The sequence below is a fragment of the Mya arenaria genome, chromosome 5 (genome assembly GCF_026914265.1).
Source record: "Mya arenaria isolate MELC-2E11 chromosome 5, ASM2691426v1".
NCBI classification, from domain to species: domain Eukaryota; kingdom Metazoa; phylum Mollusca; class Bivalvia; order Myida; family Myidae; genus Mya; species Mya arenaria.
In genome coordinates this window covers 25,599,859-25,621,417 of record NC_069126.1, presented here as the reverse complement: position 1 = coordinate 25,621,417, position 21,559 = coordinate 25,599,859, and the positions used below count along the sequence as shown (strand labels likewise).

Below are 21,559 nucleotides of genomic sequence, written 5' to 3'. Positions count from 1 at the left end.
AACTGTGTGTATCGTATTGGTAATGTGTAACCGACATTGCAATCTTCACGACTTAGTATTTCACGTAATTCGCGAACACTGTCATTTGCTGAAATTGTTAATCCAAAACATCGCTATTCCGAAGTAATTTGTTCGGTCCACACGATTTCGGATTAACGGTGTTCAACTGTAGCTAAAAGTATGGTTTCAGTCCTTTATTGAAGGAAAGTGTACTTCCGTGACAAATATGTTCTGATTTTTAAAGAATAACATGACTGAATTTCAAATGTTGATCTGTTCAAATCCACAAAATTAGGATATGCATACGTATAGTTTCTATGGTCCACCATATTGGCGTCCCTGCGGGTACTGTTTCTGCAATGTCTTCTTCTGTGTCATCTAGGAACATCTTTGATCTCACAGCAAATGTAGGGTATATCCTCTTCTCTATCACCAGATCACTGATATGGAAGTACATGCACAAGTAGTTAAAGTACATACATGTCATAATGTATTCACCAGATCATTGATTAGAAAGTTAGTGCACACATACTGTACACGCATCATAATGTATTCACATGTGGCAAGTGTTTTAAAGCTGCACTCTTATCGATTGACCATTTAGACAACTTTTTTTTATTTACTGTCTTGGAATGAGTAAATTTTTTCGTAAATATCTGCAAACCAGTGATAATAGATTGCTGACCAAAGATCAGATTGACGATTTTTATATTTCCCTTGACAATTTATGTTTTATGGCTAAAAGCGTTAGGTGAAACTATTATTTGTCCATTTTTTTAAACAGGCGTGTAAAAACATGACAAATATGTGTTTGCTTAAGTTACAGCCCAGACACGACAACCTATACTCTATGTGCTTATATATGCAGCATTCCATTATGAATAAACACTAAGTGTGACCTTGACCTTAGTGGTAGGGACATGGGTCTTGCAGGTGACACGTCGTCTTGGTATGTGGAACACATGTGGCAAGTTATTTTAAAATCTGTCCATACAAGAGAAAGTTACAGCCCGGACACGACAACCTATACTCTATGTCCTTATATGCAGCACTCCATTGTGAATAAACACTTAAGTGTGACCTTGACCCTAGAGGTAGGGACATGGGTCTTGCACGTGACACGTCGTCTTGGTAAGTGGAACACACGTAGCAAGTTATTTTAAAATCTGTCCATACAAGGGAAAGTTACAGCCAGGACACGACAACCTATACTCTATGTCCTTATATATGCAGCATTCCAATTTGAATAAACACTAAGTGTGACCTTGACCTTAGTGATAGGGACATGGGTCTTGCACGTGACACGTCGTCTTGGTATGTGGAACACATGTGGCAAGTTATTTTAAAATCTGTCCATACAAGAGAAAGTTACAGCCCGGACACGACAACCTATACTCTATGTCCTTATATGCAGCACTCCATTGTGAATTAACACTAAGTGTGACCTTGACATTTGAGGTAGGGACACGGGTCTACCACGTGACACGTTGTCTTGGTATGTGGAACACATGTGGCAAGTTATTTTAAAATCTGTCCATACAAGAGAAAGTTACAGCCCGGACACGACAACCTATACTCAATGTCTTTATATGCAGCACTCCATTACGAATAAACATCTAAGTGTGACCTTGACCTTAGAGGTAGGGACACGGGTCTTGCACGTGACACGTCGTCTTGGTATGTGGAACACAAGTGGCAAGTTATTTCAAAATCTGTCCATACAAGGGAAAGTTACCAAGCCGGCCGGCCGGCCAGACGGACGGACGGTGCAATTTTAATATGCCCACCTTCAGGGGCATAAAAACAGATGACCCATATTCGAACTTTACTTAAAAAATATCAAAACAACCTTTTGAACTTGAGCTAGAAATCAACAAAACAACATTTCTGACAAATTTCCAGGATATTTGGGCTGAAAATGTTACCTCTAGAATGTTAACAAGGTTTTTCCATATTTGGGCTCTGCGACCTAGTTTTTGACCCCAGTAACCAATATTCGAACTTGAGCTAGAAATCATTGAAATAACCTTTCTGACAAATTTCCAGGATATTTGGGCTGAACATGTTACCTCTCGAGTATTAACAAGGTTTTTCCATATTTGGGCTCTGTGACCTAGTTAACTTGAGCTAGAAATCATCAAAACAACCTTTCTGACAAATTTTCAGAATATTTGGAATGAAAATGTTACCTCTAGAGTGTTATCAAGGTTTTCCATATTGGGCTCTGTGACCTAGTTATTTATCCCAGATGACCCATATTTGAACTTGAGCTAAAAATCATCGAAACAACCTTTCTGACAAATTTCCATTATATTTGGCCTGAAAAAGTAGCCTCTAGAGTGTTAATAAAATGTTTCTATTTTTGGGTCATGTGACCTAGTTTTTCATCCCAGATAACCCATATTCCAACTCGTCTCAGTATACAAACACTAAGTGTGACCTTGATCTTAGAGGTAGTGACACGTGTTTTACACGCCACAAGTCATCTTGGTATGTCAAACACATGCTGCAAGTTGTTTTCAAATCTGTCCATACATGAGAACGTTACAGCCCCGACAAGATCACCTATACTCTGTCTCATATGCAGCATTCCAATGTATTTAAACACTAAGTGTGACCTTGACCTTAGCGGTAGGGGCATGGGTCTTGCACGAGACATGTCGTCTTGGTATGTCAAACACATTTGACATGTTATATTAAAATCTGTCCATATATGAGAAAGTTAAAGGCTTAATACAATCACTTATACTCTTTGACCTTATATGCAGCATTCAATCATATTCAAACACTTAGAGTGACCTTTACCTTAAAGGTAGAAACACAGGTCTTGTACATGAGTCATTGTCTATGTATGTGAAAAACATGTCAAGTTATTTTAAAATCTGTCCATACAAGAGAAAATTACAGCCTGGACGTGGGAAGTTAAGCCAGACAAAAGGACAGACAGACTTTAATATGTCCATCTTCATGGGCATAAAAAGTAAAAAGGGTACCTAATGTCATGTACACAAACCCTATAATTTCAAGAAATAGTTTGAAGTACCATTACATAAAATTAATTAAATACAAATAATTAATGAGGTAAGTCATGTCCCACTTCCTGGGTACATAAATCTACACAATGGCTTTAACCTTACAGATTTTATTGCAATATATTCATTTTCAAGTATGAAAAACATATAAATGCGATTATCTTGAAAACATTTAAAATGCACTTTGCATGTTATTGCACAAAGGGGGCGATTATTAGGTTGGGTATATTCAGTTTTTTATGATTAACTTGTTATTAAGGGCTCAAACAAGTGATCTCATTGGACTCGAATAATATCATTCTTTAAATCGGAGATTATTGAATGTCACGGACATTGGTTTAACTGATTTACACCTAAAAGGGTGTTTGTTCGACCTGCACATACATGTCAATGTGTAAACATTAGCTTGTCTAAAAATTGGTGACTTGTTTTCATTGCACATGTCCAGGTCCATAAATGGATGTTTGTTTTAATTGCACATGTCCAGGTGAATACCTTGTCCATAAATGGATGCTTGTTTTAATTGCACATGTCCGGGTGTATACCTTGTCCATAAATGGATGTTTGTTTTAATTGCACATGGCCGGGTGTATACCTTGTCCATAAATGGGTGTCTGTTTTAATTGCACATGTCCGGGTGTATTCCTTGTCCATAAATGGGTATCTGTTTTAATTGCACATGTCTAGGTCCATAAATGGATGTTTGTTTTAATTGCACATGTCCAGGTCCATAAATGGATGTTTGTTTTAACTGCACATGTCCAGGTGTATACCTTGTCCATAAATGGATGTTTGTTTTAATTGCACATGTCCAGGTGTACACCTTGTCCATAAATGAGTGACTGTTTTAACTGCACATGTCCGGGTGTATTCCTTGTCCATAAATGGGTATCTGTTTTAATTGCACATGTCTAGGTCCATAAATGGATGTTTGTTTTAATTGCACATGTCCAGGTCCATAAATGGATGTTTGTTTTAACTGCACATGTCCAGGTGTATACCTTGTCCATAAATGGATGTTTGTTTTAATTGCACATGTCCAGGTGTACACCTTGTCCATAAATGAGTGACTGTTTTAACTGCACATGTCCGGGTGTATACCTTGTCCATAAATGAGTGACTGTTTTAACTGCACATGTATAGGTGTATACCATGTCCATAAATGGGTGACTGTTTTAACTGCACATGTCTGGGTGTGTACCATGTCCATAAATGGGTGACTGTTTTAACTGCACATGTCTGGGTGTACACCTTGTCCATAAATGGGTGACTGTTTTAATTGCACATGTCCAGGTGTACACCTTGTCCATAAATGGGTGACTGTTTTAATTGCACATGTATGGGTGTATACCTTGTCCATAAATGGATGTTTGTTTAATTGCACATGTCCAGGTGTATACCTTGTCCATAAATGGATGTTTGTTTTAATTGCACATGTCCAGGTGTATACCATGTCCATAAATGGGTGTCTGTTTTAATTGCACATGTCCAGGTGTATACCTTGTCCACAAATGGATGTTTGTTTTAATTTCACATGTCCAGGTGTAAACCTTGTCCAAAAATGGGTGACTGTTTTAACTGCACATGTCCAGGTGTACACCTTGTCCATAAATGAGTGACTGTTTTAACTGCACATGTCCGGGCGTACACCTTGTCCATAAATGAGTGACTGTTTTAACTGCACATGTCTGGGTGTATACCATGTCCATAAATGGGCGACTGTTTTAACTGCACATGTCTGGGTGTACACCATGTCCATAAATGGGTGACTGTTTTAATTGCACATGTCCAGGTGTACACCTTGTCCATAAATGGGTGACTGTTTTAACTGCACATGTCCAGGTGTACACCTTGTCCATAAATGGGTGACCGTTATAATTGCACATGTCCAGGTGTAAACCATGTCCATAAATGAGTGACTGTTTTAACTGCACATGTCCAGGTGTATACCTTGTCCATAAATGAGTGACTGTTTTAACTGCACGTGTCCAGGTGTATACTATGTCCATAAATGAGTGACTGTTTTAACTGCACATGTCCAGGTGTATAGCTTGTCCATAAATGGGTGACTGTTTTAACTGCACATGTCCAGGTGTACACCTTGTCCAAAAATGGGTGACTATTTTAATTGCACATGTCTGGATGTATACCATTTCCATAAATGGGTGACTGTTTGAATTGCACATGTCCAGGTGTATACCTTGTCCAAAAATGGGTGACTGTTTTAATTGCACATGTCCAGGTGTACACCATGTCAATAAATGGGTGACTGTTTTAACTGCACATGTCTGGGTGTACACCTTGTCCATAAATGGGTGACTGTTTTAACTGCACATGTCCAGGTGTACACCTTGTCCATAAATGGGTGTCTGTTTTAACTGCACATGTCCGGGTGTATACCTTGTCCATAAATGGGTGACTGTTTTAATTGCACATGTCCGGGTGTATACCTTGTCCATAAATGGGTGACTGTTTTAATTGCACATGTCCGGGTGTATACCTTGTTCATAAATGGGTGACTGTTTTAACTGCACATGTCCGGGTGTATACCTTGTCCATAAATGGGTGACTGTTTTAACTGCACATGTCCAGGTGTATACCATGTCCATAAATGGGTGACTGTTTTAACTGCACATGTCCAGGTGTAAACCATGTCCATAAATGAGTGACTGTTTTAACTGCACATGTCCAGGTGTATACCTTGTCCATAAATGAGTGACTGTTTTAACTGCACGTGTCCAGGTGTATACTATGTCCATAAATGAGTGACTGTTTTAACTGCAAATGTCCAGGTGTATACCTTGTCCATAAATGAGTGACTGTTTTAACTGCACATGTCCAGGTGTATACTTATAACATCTTTGGAATATTGAAAGGAAATTTAATTAAAGAACAGAGACAGGTATGTTAGGACATTTGAAATGTTCTCATATCTAGGACAAAATTGTGCTGAACAATAATGAGTGAGATACTGAACTGTCCCAGCAAGGTCATATACAAATTGTTTAGAATTTTATCTGATAATGAAAAGAAAGCCTGCACTTCTGTGGAACATCTTATTTTTTGTTGAAATGGGTTTGAACAAAATTGAAGTATTGCAATGTATGGCACATGACAACAAATATGTGTCATTTCAGGAGAACAAACTCTTTATCTTCCATATAACACAGCTTTTACTTTGTATTTGACAGTCTACTTGCTTTGGTTGATACCATATATTTGGGTACGATGAGTATTTTGTGTGGCTAATGCTGGTTTTAAATCAATCATGGTAATGCCACTATATTTTTTTCAAATATTGGTTTTGCTTGTGTTGTTAAGCTCTACCCAAGCTTTGAAGACATGTATATAAAGCATGTAACCTCGGTCAAGATAATTGAACATCAAAATGCCTAAAATAATCTTAATATGAAACAACTGCTGTTGACCATTTGCCAACTAACATAGACAGAGCTTAAACAAAATTACTGTTCGCATTCAAATATAACGTAATATGTTTTCGATGTTTCATTAAGACTAGATATTACTATTTGAATATGAAACAAGAGGCCCAAAAGGGCCTATGCTCTACTGGCATGGCTCTTGTGGTCATTTTCAATCCAGAGCATGTACGTTTGAGTAATAGGCAACTAATATAGTTCACTTTTAGTATTTGGGTTAGCTGAAAACGCTGCACATTCAACATCTGAGGACAGGAAGTGTTGTAAGCAGATTAGTTGCATGAACTTTTTTAATATGTGCCAAGTAAAGGTAATCTGAGGGTAAAAAATATTTGCTTTCAAAACTGTACTCATCGTCAAAATTTCATTTCGAAATTTCTGTAGCTTCAAAGGTCAAAGTCAAGGACATCCGAGGACAACATTAATGCTTGTTTGCAAAACTGTTCACATGGTCAAATTTCATTACTGTAGCTTTAAAAATTAATAAGTAAGTCAAAAGGGGTGGGGCCAGCTTTTTCCCAAGGGGCATTATTTCAAATGTTTTCAATTGCATCATATGATGCTCCACAACAAATATCAAAGGTATGGGCCTTGTGGTTTGAAACAAGATTTTGAAAATATTTCTTAAATAAGTGTGGAAAATTGTGACACCCAGGGCAGTGCCAGTTTTGACCCAAGGGGCATAAGTTGAACAACCATTGTAGTAGACCACTAAATAAAGCCTTGTTCAAAATAGCAAGGATTTGCATAGTGGTTTCAGACAAAAAGGTTTTTAACATTTCCCAATTTAAGGGGGGGGGGGAGTCCGTCCCTTACAAAGAAAAGAGTACTCTTCCCTGGGCCTCCGCCAACGTCGCTGAGGTCGTTTGCATTTGCCGCACTGGTCCCGTCCCTTGCGGGACAATCTCGGTGGGGGGGGGGAAGTAATGACCCCAGGGGCATAATTTGAACAAACCTTCACAAGCAAATGTGACTTTACATGTAAACTTGGCTAAAAATAGACTTCGCTCATGCAGACTTGGCTAAAAATAGACTTAGCTTAAATAGCATTTTTTATACTTTCAAGACCCATAATCCTGGCATGCATGGGCAGATTTGGCTGGTTTTCAAAAGGACCGAGTTCTAATGGATATCTAAATACTGTACAAGTTTCATCGAGGTACAATCAAAACTGACGACTGTATCATGTTCACAAGCAATTGTTTACAGACAAACTGATTTTTTAAGGCATGCATGGTCGGATCTGGCTGGTTTTGGTCAGGAACCGAGCTCTAATAGATATCTAAATACTGTACAAGTTTCATCGAGATACAATCAAAACTGAAGACTGTATCGTGTTCACACAATAGCATTTTTTTATACTATCAAGGGCCATAATCTAGGCATGCATGGGCGGATCTGGCTGGTTTTCGAAAGGAACCGAGCTCTAATGGATATCTAGATACTGTACAAGTTTCATCGAGATACAATCAAAACTGAAGACTGTATCGTGTTCACAAGCAATTGTTTACAGACGCACGGACGCACGAATGCACGGACGCACAGATGCACATACTACGTACACATTACCATCGCATAAGCTCTTCTGGCCTTTGGCCAGTAGAGTCTGTTGATATTTTTTGTTTGAAATTAAAGGTGCCTATCTGATTATGTGCCTCTATCTTTAGAATAGACATTGAACTATTAACCACTGCACAGATTTAACTGTTCAGTACATAGTAGGTTGTTGTAACTATGGCAACATGTTTTATGAAACTAAAAGTGAAATTAAGAATATTGGTTTGTGAAAAAAAGAAATGCTTTTCAAAACAAACAGATTACATTCATGATTGTTTTAAATCTAGTGCATGTACTTTGCAGGCATTTGAAACTCAAATTTATCAAGTAGAAGCTACTTCTAGTGTTTTGTGGAGGGTATTCTTTTCAAAATATAAGATCAAAGCATTTTTTACCATTCATGACATGGTGTACTGACCAACCGACAAGTCAACAAAACAGACTGATAAACCAAGAGATTGACCGACATATATTTCACTAAAGTATATATACTTCATCTACTTCAATCTGGCGTGATATGCAAAATAAGTAGAAAGTAACTTTAATTCTTAACTAACAAAATACCAAGAGGGGGTTTCCATACTTAGCCTGTAGAGAGACTGAAATGGTGTGGAACTCTCCTGACTCCGAGATCTCTTTACATTTGAACGAGTATGTCAGCGCATTCGGCCCTCCGTACACATCAGGGCTAGTGAAGTCATGCGTGAAAAACGTCACTTCAACAACATTATCCTAGACAGAGGACAGAAAAACAATCAACTGCATCATACAACTATACAAGAGCTGTCACAGCATGTGACGAATGGTTTGTGCATTTGCAAGACCACAGTTATGGCATTATGTCTAACCAACATGGTCGGTGCATTTGCAAGACCACATGGCATTATGTCTAACCAACATGGCTGGTGCATTTGCAAGACCACATGGCATTATGTCTAACCAACATGGCTGGTGCATTTGCAAGACTAAAAGACTACATGGCATTATGTCTAACCAACATGGCTGGTGCATTTGCAAGACTACATGGCATTATGTCTAACAAATATGGCTGGTGCATTTGTAAGACAACAGTCATAGCATTATGTCTACCCAACATGGCTGGTGCATTTGTAAGACAACAGTCATAGCATTATGTCAACCCAACATGGCTGGTGCATTTGAAAGACTACATAGCATTATGTCTACCCAACATGGCTGGTGCATTTGAAAGACTACATAGCATTATGTCTACCCAACATGGCTGGTGCATTTGAAAGACTACATAGCATTATGTCTACCCAACATGGCTGGTGCATTTGAAAGACTACATAGCATTATGTCTACCCAACATGGCTGGTGCATTTGAAAGACTACATAGCATTATGTCTACCCAACATGGCTGGTGCATTTGAAAGACTACATAGCATTATGTCTACCCAACATGGCTGGTGCATTTGAAAGACTACATAGCATTATGTCTACCCAACATGGCTGGTGCATTTGTCTACCCAACATGGCTGGTGCATTTGAAAGACTACATAGCATTATGTCTACCCAACATGGCTGGTGCATTTGAAAGACTACATGGCATTATGTCTACCCAACATGGCTGGTGCATTTGAAAGACTACATGGCATTATGTCTAACCAACATGGCCTGCACATTTGCAAAACCACATAACATTATGTCTAACCAACATGGCTGGTGCATTTGCAAGACCACATGAAATAATGTCTAACCAACATGGCTGGTGCATTTGCAAGACCACATGACATGTCTCACCAACATGGCTGGTGCATTTGCAAGACCACATGACATAATGTCTAGCCAACATCTCACCAACATGGCTGGTGCATTTGCAAGACCACATGACATTATGTCTACCCAACATGGCTGGTGCATTTGCAAGACCACATGAAATAATGTCAAACCAACATGGCTGGTAAATTTGCAAGACCACAGTTATGGCATTAAGTCTAACCAACATGGCTGGTGCATTTGAAAGACTACATGGCATTATGTTTAACAAATATGGCTGGTGCATTTGTAAGACCACAGTCATAGCATTATGTCTATCCAACATGACTGGGGCATTTGCGAGACCACATGGCATTATGTCTAACCAACATGGCTGATGCATTTGCGAGACCACATGGCATTATGTCTGACCAACATGGCTGGTGCATTTGCGAGACTAAAAGACCACATTGCATTATGTCTAACCAACATGGCTGATGCATTTGTGAGACCACATGGCATTATGTCTAACCAACATGGCTGATGCATTTGCGAGACCACATGGCATTATGTCTAACCAACATGGCTGAAGCATTTGCGAGACCACATGGCATTATGTCTATCCAACATGGCTGATGCATTTGCGAGACCACATGGCATTATGTCTATCCAACATGGCTGATGCATTTGCGAGACCACATGGCATTATGTCTAACCAACATGGCTGAAGCATTTGCGAGACCACATGGCATTATGTCTATCCAACATGGCTGATGCATTTGCGAGACCACATGGCATTATGTCTATCCAACATGGCTGATGCATTTGCGAGACCACATGGCATTATGTCTATCCAACATGGCTGATGCATTTGCGAGACCACATGGCATTATGTCTATCCAACATGGCTGATGCATTTGTGAGACCACATGGCATTATGTCTAACCAACATGGCTGATGCATTTGCGAGACCACATGGCATTATGTCTAACCAACATGGCTGATGCATTTGCGAGACCACATGGCATTATGTCTATCCAACATGGCTGATGCATTTGTGAGACCACATGGCATTATGTCTAACCAACATGGCTGATGCATTTGCGAGACCACATGGCATTATGTCTAACCAACATGGCTGATGCATTTGCGAGACCACATGGCATTATGTCTATCCAACATGGCTGATGCATTTGCGAGACCACATGGCATTATGTCTATCCAACATGGCTGATGCATTTGTGAGACCACATGGCATTATGTCTATCCAACATGGCTGATGCATTTGCGAGACCACATGGCATTATGTCTAACCAACATGGCTGATGCATTTGCGAGACCACATGGCATTATGTCTATCCAACATGGCTGATGCATTTGTGAGACCACATGGCATTATGTCTAACCAACATGGCTGATGCATTTGTGAGACCACATGGCATTATGTCTAACCAACATGGCTGAAGCATTTGTGAGACCACATGGCATTATGTCTAACCAACATGGCTGAAGCATTTGCGAGACCACATGGCATTATGTCTATCCAACATGACTGGGGCATTTGCGAGACCACATGGCATTATGTCTATCCAACATGACTGGGGCATTTGTGAGACCACATGGCATTATGTCTATCCAACATGACTGGGGCATTTGCGAGACCACATGGCATTATGTCTAACCAACATGGCTGATGCATTTGCGAGACCACATGGCATTATGTCTAACCAATATGGCTGATGCATTTGGGAGACCATATGGCATTGTGTCTAACCAACATGGCTGATGCATTTGTGAGACCACATGGCATTATGTCTAACCAACATGGCTGATGCATTTGCGAGACCACATGGCATTATGTCTAACTAACATTGCATCACCACATGGCATTGTGTCTAACCAACATGGCTGATGCATTTGTGAGACCACATGGCATTATGTCTAACTAACATTGCATCACCACATGGCATTGTGTCTAACCAACATGGCTGGCACATTTGCAAGACCACATGGCATAATTTACAACACGGCTGATGCATTTGCTATACCATATGGCATTATGTTTTACCAATATTGCTGGTGGCATTGCAAGACTACAGGGCATTATGTCTAACCAACATGGCTGGTTTATTTACAAGACCACATTACATAATGTCTGTGCCATAGGATTGAGAATCCTCTATGCTTTACAACATCACAGCTTTGGTCATACAAATGCAACATTGTCTTTATGTGTCAATTACATATGGCATATTATTTTAAATTGCCATAACAGTTGACTGGCTCACATGCTATCACTATAAATTGGCAAATACTGCTACGGAACAACAAACCAGTCGAGATCTACTGCATTAGTACTCATATCTATTCGTTTTTCTTTTGTTTCGCACCAAAATCAATACGGTCGGGAAAATAATTTTGAAAAAAAAAATGGAATTCATTTTTTATTTCTTTTTGTACTTTTCTGAAAATTAGACCCGCCGGTTTTGTAAACCAATTTACATAAAAGAAGTGGCCTAACAGTGACCTTGACACTAGGGGGCCAAAAGGCAATCCAATAAAAGCTCTGCATAAATTTGTCCTTATATACCAAGTTTGGTCACACTATGTCAAGCCCTTACTTGAGTTATTCAGTACTAACCATATTTCTAATTTTAGCAACAGTGACCATGACCTAGACCATAACTCTTGGGCCTGAAACACAATCTTAGGAAAGGTCTCTATAAACTCTTCCTATATACCAAGTGTCACAATATATAGACCCTTACTTATTATTATACAAATTAATCAATACAAACCATTTTTATATTAATAGTAACTTTGACCTTGACCTTGATCCTAGGGGCCTCAAACGCATTCCCACCAAAGGTCTCCATAAACTCTTCGTATATAACAAGTTTGATCACTTTATGTCAAACCTAGCTAAAATTATTCGAAAAATAAGGTGACTTTGACGCTACCCTCCCACCAGCCCGCCTGAACAATGACGCAAGTCATTCTAATACATTGTTTTTCCTCTATGAAAACCTGGTTAAGAATATAAAAATGTGCTTGTGAAAAGAAATTAAAATAAAAATAAAACTAGAAGCGCCGCAATGCGACGAAACCAGGTTTTTGTTATGGGCAATCAGAAATTATAGCCAATTAATTTGTTGTATGACTTTATCTTTACTTTTATCAAAAAAAGACGTAACTGAAAATTACTGTTGGCGGAAACCATTTTTCTATTTTTAGTAATAGTGACCTTGACCTTAGCCCCTCCCCACTCAAAAGCAATTCCAAGCTAGCTCTTCACATAAGCTACCTACACACTAAGTTTCATCAATATCTATCAATGCTAACTTACGTTATTGGGCAGAAACCATTTTTCTATTTTTAGTAACAGGCGACCTTGACCTTAGCCCCACCCCTTCAAAAGCAATCCCAAGCTAGCTCTGTACATAAGCTACCTACACACCATTTCATCAATATCGGTCAATGCTAACTAAAGTTATTGGGCAGAAACCATTTTTCTATTTAAAGTAACAGTGACCTTGACCTTAGCCCCTCCCCACTCAAAAGCAATCCCAAGCTAGCTCTTCACATAAGCAACTTACACACCAAGTTTCATCAATATCGGTCAATGCTAACTAAAGTTATTGAACAGAAACCAATGTTGGATGCCCGCCCGCCCGCCCAACGACAACCTCATTCTAATAACCCGGTTTTCGTTGAAAACCTTGTTAACAAGAGATGTTTGTCAAACATTATGCCCCACCCCCATTAGCGCCATGTTGTCAGGATTTTATGGACAATTGAATGAAATTATGCATGGACCGAAATGACAGCTGATTTTGTCACTGACATTGGATGCCGTTGATGTAGTTTTAAGATTATGACCAATCAAAGTGTGAGGAAAGAGTGTGTTAGACCATGACCTTTGACTCTATGACCTCAAAATCCATAGGAGTCATTAGCTCTTCACCAAAAACCTAAATATCAAGTTTGAGGGCCATGGGTGCAGGCATTGTCAAGTTATCATTAAATGAACATTTTCGCATTCAGATCACTGTGACCTTGACCTTTGACCCGATGACTCCTAAAATCAATAAGGGTCATCTACTGGTCAGGCCCAACTTCCATGTCAAGTTTGATGATCATAGATTCAGGCACTATTGAGAGAAGATTTGTTAACTTTTTTGCGTTAAAGATTACTGTGACCTTGACCTTTGGCCCAATGACCCCCAAAATCATTAGGGGTCATCTACTGGTCAGGCCCAACTTTCATATCAAGTTTGAGGACCATAGGTCCAGGAATTTTCGAGTTTGCTTACAAGGTCAATGTGACCTTGACCTTTGACCCCTAAAATCAATAGGGGTCATCTACTGGTCAGGCCCAACCTCCCAAGTCAAGTTTGAGGGCCATGAGTGCAGGCATTATTGCGTTATCACTTTTACCATTCAAGGTCACTGTGACCTTGACCTTTGGCCCTATGACGCGCAAAAAAAAATAGGATTCAGCTACTGGTCAGGCCCAACTTCCATATCAAGTTTGATAACCATAGGTGTAGGCATTGTTGAGTTATCACTCGGACAAGCTTTAAAATCATTTTACCATTAAAGGTCACTGTGACCTTGACCTTTGACCCAATGAGCCCTAAAAACAATAGGGGTCATCTACTGGTCAGACCAAACCTTCGAAATAAGTTTGAGGACCATAGGTCCAGGAATTGTCGAGTTTGCTTTCAAGGTCACTGTGACCTTGACCTTTGACCCCTAAAATCAATAGGGGTCATCTACTGGTCAGGCCCAACCTCCAAGTCAAGTTTGAGGGCCATGGGTGCAGGCATTGTTGAGTTATCACTCGGTCAACCTTTTATCATTCAAGATCACTGTGACCATGACCTAGGCCCAATGACCCCTAAAATCAATAGGGGACATCTACTGGTCAGGCCCATCCTTCATGTCAAGTTTAATGACCATAGGTGTAGGCATTGTTGAATAATCACTCGGACAAGTTTAAAAAATAATTTACCGTTAAAGGTCACTATGACCTTGACCTTTGACCCGATGAGCCATTAAATCTATAGGGGTCATCTACTGATCAGGCTGAACCTTCATGTCAAGTTTGATGACCATACGTCCAGGAATTGTTGAGTTATCACTCGGACAAGCTTTGGTCTACCGACGGACAGACCGACCGACCGACCGACCGACCTACCGACATGTGCATAGCAATATACCCCTCTTCTTTGAAGGGGGGCATAACAAAATTAAATCAAGGGCCATAATTTGTATTCAGGGTTAAAATGAAGTTACCGTAAATGACTGAGTATTAGACGCCCTTTTTTTCCTCAGATTTCAGATGCCTGTGTATAATACCCAGTTACAATTTTTTTAACTTTTTTTCTGAGGTCGATTTCAAGCCGAGAGTTTGTTTAGATTTATGCAGAAAGGGACGTTACTTGCGTCATATTAATCGAGTATAAACGGCAGTTGAATATCTGGATACTGTATATCGTAAGACCTTTATAATTTAAACAAAAATATTTTTTGATTAGTTATTTACCTGAATTCAACTAGAGTTCGGACACCTTTAATTATTTTTTTCGCTGTCCTAATACATAGAAAATTACCATTTTTACATTTTATTAACATGTTTGTTTAACCTGCCTTTTTTCTTCATGTTTGCATTTTACCACTTATTAATTTATCCGTAGTAATCATTGGTCATAAACTTATTTATTACGCCTATAAGTGTAAATCCTTCATCAAGTTAATTAAAACACCATTTTATACATGCATTGAACTGAATTAACACATTCTATCGGCTTCAGATCAAAGAGTCACACTGTGTGACGTCACATAACTTACAGTTATACCCACGAGGATCTCGTGGAGAGCATGGACATTGCTATGCAGGATTAATGTATAACTGTACGATTATTGCTTCATACAGTCTGTGTGGTACAAGTTTGAAAGTTTATTGGCAGATCGTTTTACAAACATGTCATGTCTATGTTTTCTTAATCCCTTGATTGCCCTTGTTGTTTCTTTAATCCTCCAATAAATATATCACACTTCCTTTTCAACAGGCAATAAATCCTTTAGGATGGGTAATAACTAATTAACTTGTCACAGTGGTGTATACCTTAAGTTATCTAGCCAGGCATTGTAAAGATAAAAATCAATAATCTTCGTCTGTGAAACTTGGAAACTGTGCAAGTTATGATTGATGTCCTTTGGGTGTCCTAATATTAGGTACGCAAATGCCGGTTAAACATACCAATACTACAAACTGTTGCGATAATGGTCTTGTTTTTTTTCGTACTTTGTCACATACTTTATTCTTTTCTGTAGGTGTTGACATTTTGAGAACAAACCCGTACAATATAAGGTTTTTGCATAACTTAACTTCTCATTCTCGACAGTTTATCATTGTATGGTTTTTAAGATAACCGTCGCCATTTTTCACGATTTTTTTTTTTTTTTGTTACTGTCAACAAACATGGTGGCCGAAAATGACACGATTTGACATCTTTTCTATGCGTCTTTTAACCAAAAACATAGATTAAAAGTTTTTTCCTTGGACTTTCCACAGAATTTTTTCCCTGCGTCTAATACCCCTATCGTCTTATACCCAGTCATTTACGGTTTGTTACCTTGTTGTTAGATGGTCGTCATTAATTGTGCGAAGTATTAACTGCATTGAATGAAGGATATAGAAGTTTTTTTTATTAAAATCCCAACTTGCCTTAACTTTAACCTGCCCTAAAACTTGAACCTAAGTTTCTAAGTCATTCAGGGGCCATTACTTGTACTAAGGATAATAAGGAGTTATTTAACCCCATTGTGTGATTGTCCTGAACAACTGTGTGAAGTATTAAGTCCATTGAATGAAGGTTATAAAAGTTTTTAATAAATATCCAAACCTGCCCTAAAACTTTAACCTAAGTTCAATAGTCAATCAGGGGCTATAATATGTATACAGGATAATGTGGAGTTATCTAACCTTATTATGTGATGGCCCTGAACAACTGTGTGAAGTATTAAGTGAATTGAATGAAGGGTATTGAAGTTATACCGTAAATGACTGGGTATTAGACACACTTTTTTCCCTCAGATTTCGATGTAAAAAAAATTCCTGCATCTTTTAACCGGTAACAAGCTTTTGAACTTTTTTTCTGAAGTTGATTTCAGGCAGAACGTTTCTTTAGATTTATGTAGAAAGGGATGTTACTTGGGTCATATCGATAGAGTATATACGGGTTAAAACTGCAGTTGAAGATCAGGATATGGTATATCGTAAGACGTTTATAATTCAAAAAAAAAATTGTACGATTAAAATTATTAAAATTATTCAATATCATTTTGAATATAACAATAATTAAACATGCATATAAAGAAGCAAAGCTGTGCACTGTCAAAATATTTTTTGTCAGTTGTACGATAAGGTGTGAAAACTCACTCTGCCTTTAAAGCTGTTTAATAAACCAATACTACAAACTGTTGCGAAAATGAACTCGATTTTTCACACTTTGCCACGTTCTTTATTCTTTTTGTAGGTGTTGACATTTTGAGAAAAAACCCTTACAGTATAAGGTTTTTGCATTACTAAACTTTTCATTCTCGACAGGTTTACGATATACTGTCAGAAAGACAGTATCTTACAAATTGTTATAAAAGGTACTTTACAGAGCCATCCAGCAATAAATTTTAAATAATTTATTATGTTTTATATAACATGAAACCAATCAACAATGAAACATATTTTGCTTTGCATTAGTATTCTATGGTTTTAAAAATAACCATCACCATTTTCACGAAAAAAATATTTTTTACGTCACTGTCAACAAACATGGTGGCCGATCGCGGCAGACGATTTTGACATTTTTTTTATGCGTCCTTTAACCAAAAACATAGGTTAAAAGTTTTTTTCTAGGATTTTTCACGGATGTTTTTGCCTGCGTCTTATATCCCCTATTGGCTTATACCCAGTCATTTACGGTAAGTGAAAATCCAAACTTGCCCTAAAACTTTAACCTGCCCTAAAACTTTAACCTAAGTTCCTAAGTCAATCAGGGACTATAACTTGTATTAAGGATAATATGGAGTTATGTAACCTCATTGTATGATGGTCCTGAACAACTGTGTGACGTATTACATCAATTGAATGAAGGGTATAGAAGCTTTTAATAAATATCCCAACCTGCCCTAAAACTTTAACCCAAGTTCCATAGTCAATTAGGGGCCATAATTTGTATAAAGCATAATATGAAGTTATCTAACCTCATTATGTGATGGCCCTGAATAACTCTGTGAAGAATTAAATGAATTGAATGAAGGGTATTGGACTTTGAAGTGAAAATACAAACTTGCCCTAAAACCAGATGCTGACGCCACTGCTGGGGCGAGTAGTATAGCCCTCCTTTTTCTTTGAATAGTCAAGCTAAAAATGCGCCAAATATCTTAATCTACATACAAAACATCAACTATTTTTGTTTTGATAATTTAAGTTGAACATAACAATGCGTTAAAATAACAAGAGCTGTCACAAAGACAGCGCGCTCTTCTATTCCGCCGCTTTTCAGTGTAAGGATTGAAAAGTTTTGGCGAAACATGCATGGATCACTGTTAGATTAGATTTCAATGCAATACATGATGTGCCGAGATATTTACATAAATTGAATGGAAAATATTTGAGGTGGTACGCAAACTTTAACGTAAATTCAAAGTAGAAAAAGGGGCATAATTTTGTCAAAATGCTTGATAGAGTTACCTCCTCCTGTGTACTGGTTGGGGGCATGATGGTGAACAAGTGTGGGAAGTTTCAACGCCAGATGTCAATGGACTTTGAAAATATTTGAGGTGGTACGCAAACTTTAACGTAAATTCAAAGTAGAAAAAGGGGCATAATTTTTCAAAATGCTTGATAGAGTTACCTCCTCCTGTGTACAGGTTGGGGGCATGATGGTGAACAAGCGTGGGAAGTTTCAAAGCCAGATGTCAATGGACTTTGAAAATATTTGAGGTGGTACTCAAACTTTAACATAAATTCAAAGTAGAAAAAGGGGCATAATTTTGTCTAAATCCTTGATAGAGTTACCTCCTCCTGTGTACAGGTTGGGGGCATGATGGTGAACAAGTGTTCAAAGTTTCAAAGCCATATGTCAATGGACTTTGAAAATATTTGAGGTGGTACAAAAACTCTTACAAAAGCTTTAACATAAGTGATTACGCCGACGCAGACGCCGTCGCTCGGGTGACTAGGATAGCTCTCCTTATTCTTCGAATAGTCGAGCTAAAAATGCATTAATCTGTATTTTGCTTCTTCAATAATAGGTTTCAACTGCAAAATATTTTGAATGCATTGTAATCATCTAATAAATGTAATCAAAACAAAAGGAATCCTTGACAATCTTTAGCATTACAAATGCATATTAAATTCTAAACTAGAGCTATCACTGAAGGTGATTAATACCCCCGAACGCTGCCTTTCATTATGATTTATCATTGTATGAAGTTTAATGCTATTCCATCAAGTAGTTTTCGAGTTACTGTCCGGACAAAAGTTTGACAAAAAAACACAGAAAAAGGCAATAACTCTGTAATTTGCTAAAATAGTTTAGTGATTCATGTACACTGAACTCCTTCTTATTGTGCTGTACCATTGTATAAAGTTTTATTACATTCCATCCGGTAGTTTTCAAGTTATGCTCCGGACAAGAAAAAAGTAACCAAGGGCAATAACTCTGTAATTGGCTGAAATAGAATTGCAGTTCCTGTACACTACACTTCCTTTCATTATGATCTATCACTGTATGAAGATTTATTAAATTCCATCCAATAGTTTTCAAGTTATGCTACATAACAGAAAAAAGTAACAAAGGGCAATAACTCTTTAATTGGCTGAAAAAGAATTGCTGTTCCTGTACACTGCACTCCCTCTCATTATGATCTTTCACTGTATGAAGTTTTATTAAATTCCATCCAATAGTTTTCAAGTTATGCTCTGGACAAGAAAAAAGTAACAAAGGGCAGTAACTCTGTAATTATCTGAGAAAGAATTGCGGTTCCTTTACACTGCACTCCCTCTGGTTATGATCTATCACTGTATGAAGTTTTATTAAATTCCATCCAATACTTTTCAAGTTATGCTCTGGACAAGAAAAAAGTAACAAAGGGCAGTAACTCTGCAATTAGCTGAAATAGAATTGCAGTTCCTGTACACTGCACTCCCTCTCATTATGATCTATCACTGTATGAAGATTTATTAAATTCCATCCAATAGTTTTCAAGTTATGCTCCAGACAAGAAAAAGTAACAAAGGGCAGTAACTCTGTAATTAGCTGAAATAGAATTGCAGTTCCTGTACACTGCACTTCCTCTCATTGTGCTTTACCATTGTATGAAGTTTTAATAAATTTCATCCAGTAGCCTGCAAGTTAATGTCTTGAAAAAAAATTGACAGCAAAAAAAACAAATAAAGGGCAATAACTCAGTAAATAGTTTAGGTAGAGTTATGGTTCTTGAACATTGCACTTCCTCTCACTGTGCTTTACCAATGTATGAAGTTCCAATGAATTCCATCCAGTACTTTTCAAGTTATACTCCGGACAAAAAAAAGTAACAAAGGGCAATAACTCAGTAATAAGCAAGAATAGAGCTATGGTAATTGTACATTGCACTTCCTCTCATTATGCTCTACCATTGTATGTAGTTTAATCCAATTCCATCAAGTAGTTTTTAAGTTATGCTCCAGACAAGGTAAATTGCAACGGACCGACCAACAAACCGACCGACCGACCGACCAACCGGGTGACTTCAATATACCCCCTTCAAACTTCGTTTGTCGGGGGTATAAAAAGCAGAAAGGTGCCCAAGGTTGTTTACATGAGGGCAGAAGGGTGCTACTAAGGTGCAATATCAGGGTGCAGCAACTTTCCACAACTCTATAGCTAAATAGATATATATACTATTCAAACTTGTATTCATCAAAATCTTAATAAGTTTAACTTACTTTCTCACATCCAGTGATAATGGCGGCCAACTTGTTAGGAACCCAATCTGCGGTGCACTTCTTGCTGTCGTTGTTAGTGAACACACGTGTCGATCCACCCGGGTTCTCCACCACAATTGTGTCATTAGGGAAACATCCTTGTGAAAATACATCATGGCATGCTCAAACTCATTCATATTTATAATACTGGAGCGCTTATTGACAATTGTTGAAAAGCATAGATGAAATGATTTTAATAAAAAAATTATGCTTCTTATATCAATTCAATTGTACCATTGGTTGGAAATGTTTTGTTGGTTTCATCTTTACATGATCCCTATATCCAATTGACAACAAGTACATGTAGATGGAGCTTAACCATTCAATAACAAGCATACATCTAAAATACAACACTATACACATATACTGCAATCTAGTTTTTGAATATTGTCCTTCACAACATGGTCATACATGCCATATCCCCCGGTGGGAAGAAAAATCCCCCAGAATTTCGATTCATCCCCCGGTCTCCTGGCGGGAGATAAAAATCCCCCGGCATTTCAAAAAATATATATTGCAACGTGCCGGGGCTAACTTTCAAATAGTTATATAAGATTTTCCTCTTTGGCTAGTTTGCCAAATAATTTGCACTAATGATTATTTAAAATGATTGGATAGTGAATACAATTATCGTTCAATCAATGATAAATCAAAAAAGACTGGAATATTTACAGTTTTCATAGACACACATATTAAATTATCCAACTTTTTCGATTTCCCCAGCTTTCTATTTAAAAACTGTTCTAATAGTATTAGGTCAATGTACGGTAAGAACG

General features: G+C 38.0%; 1 protein-coding gene across 1 annotated transcript in view; it reads right to left on the bottom strand.

Annotated features, from left to right (window-relative positions):
- The window catches only part of LOC128236059 (uncharacterized), a 36,745-nt gene that overhangs the window by 10,719 nt on the left and 4,467 nt on the right, over positions 1–21,559 (bottom strand). Inside the window, exons 3-5 of the mRNA XM_052950878.1 lie at positions 20,745–20,881; positions 8,613–8,761; positions 307–440 (exon numbers count right to left, since the gene is read on the bottom strand). Coding sequence (XP_052806838.1) covers positions 307–440; positions 8,613–8,761; positions 20,745–20,881 — 420 coding nt within the window. The remainder of the gene's footprint in view (positions 1–306; positions 441–8,612; positions 8,762–20,744; positions 20,882–21,559) is intronic.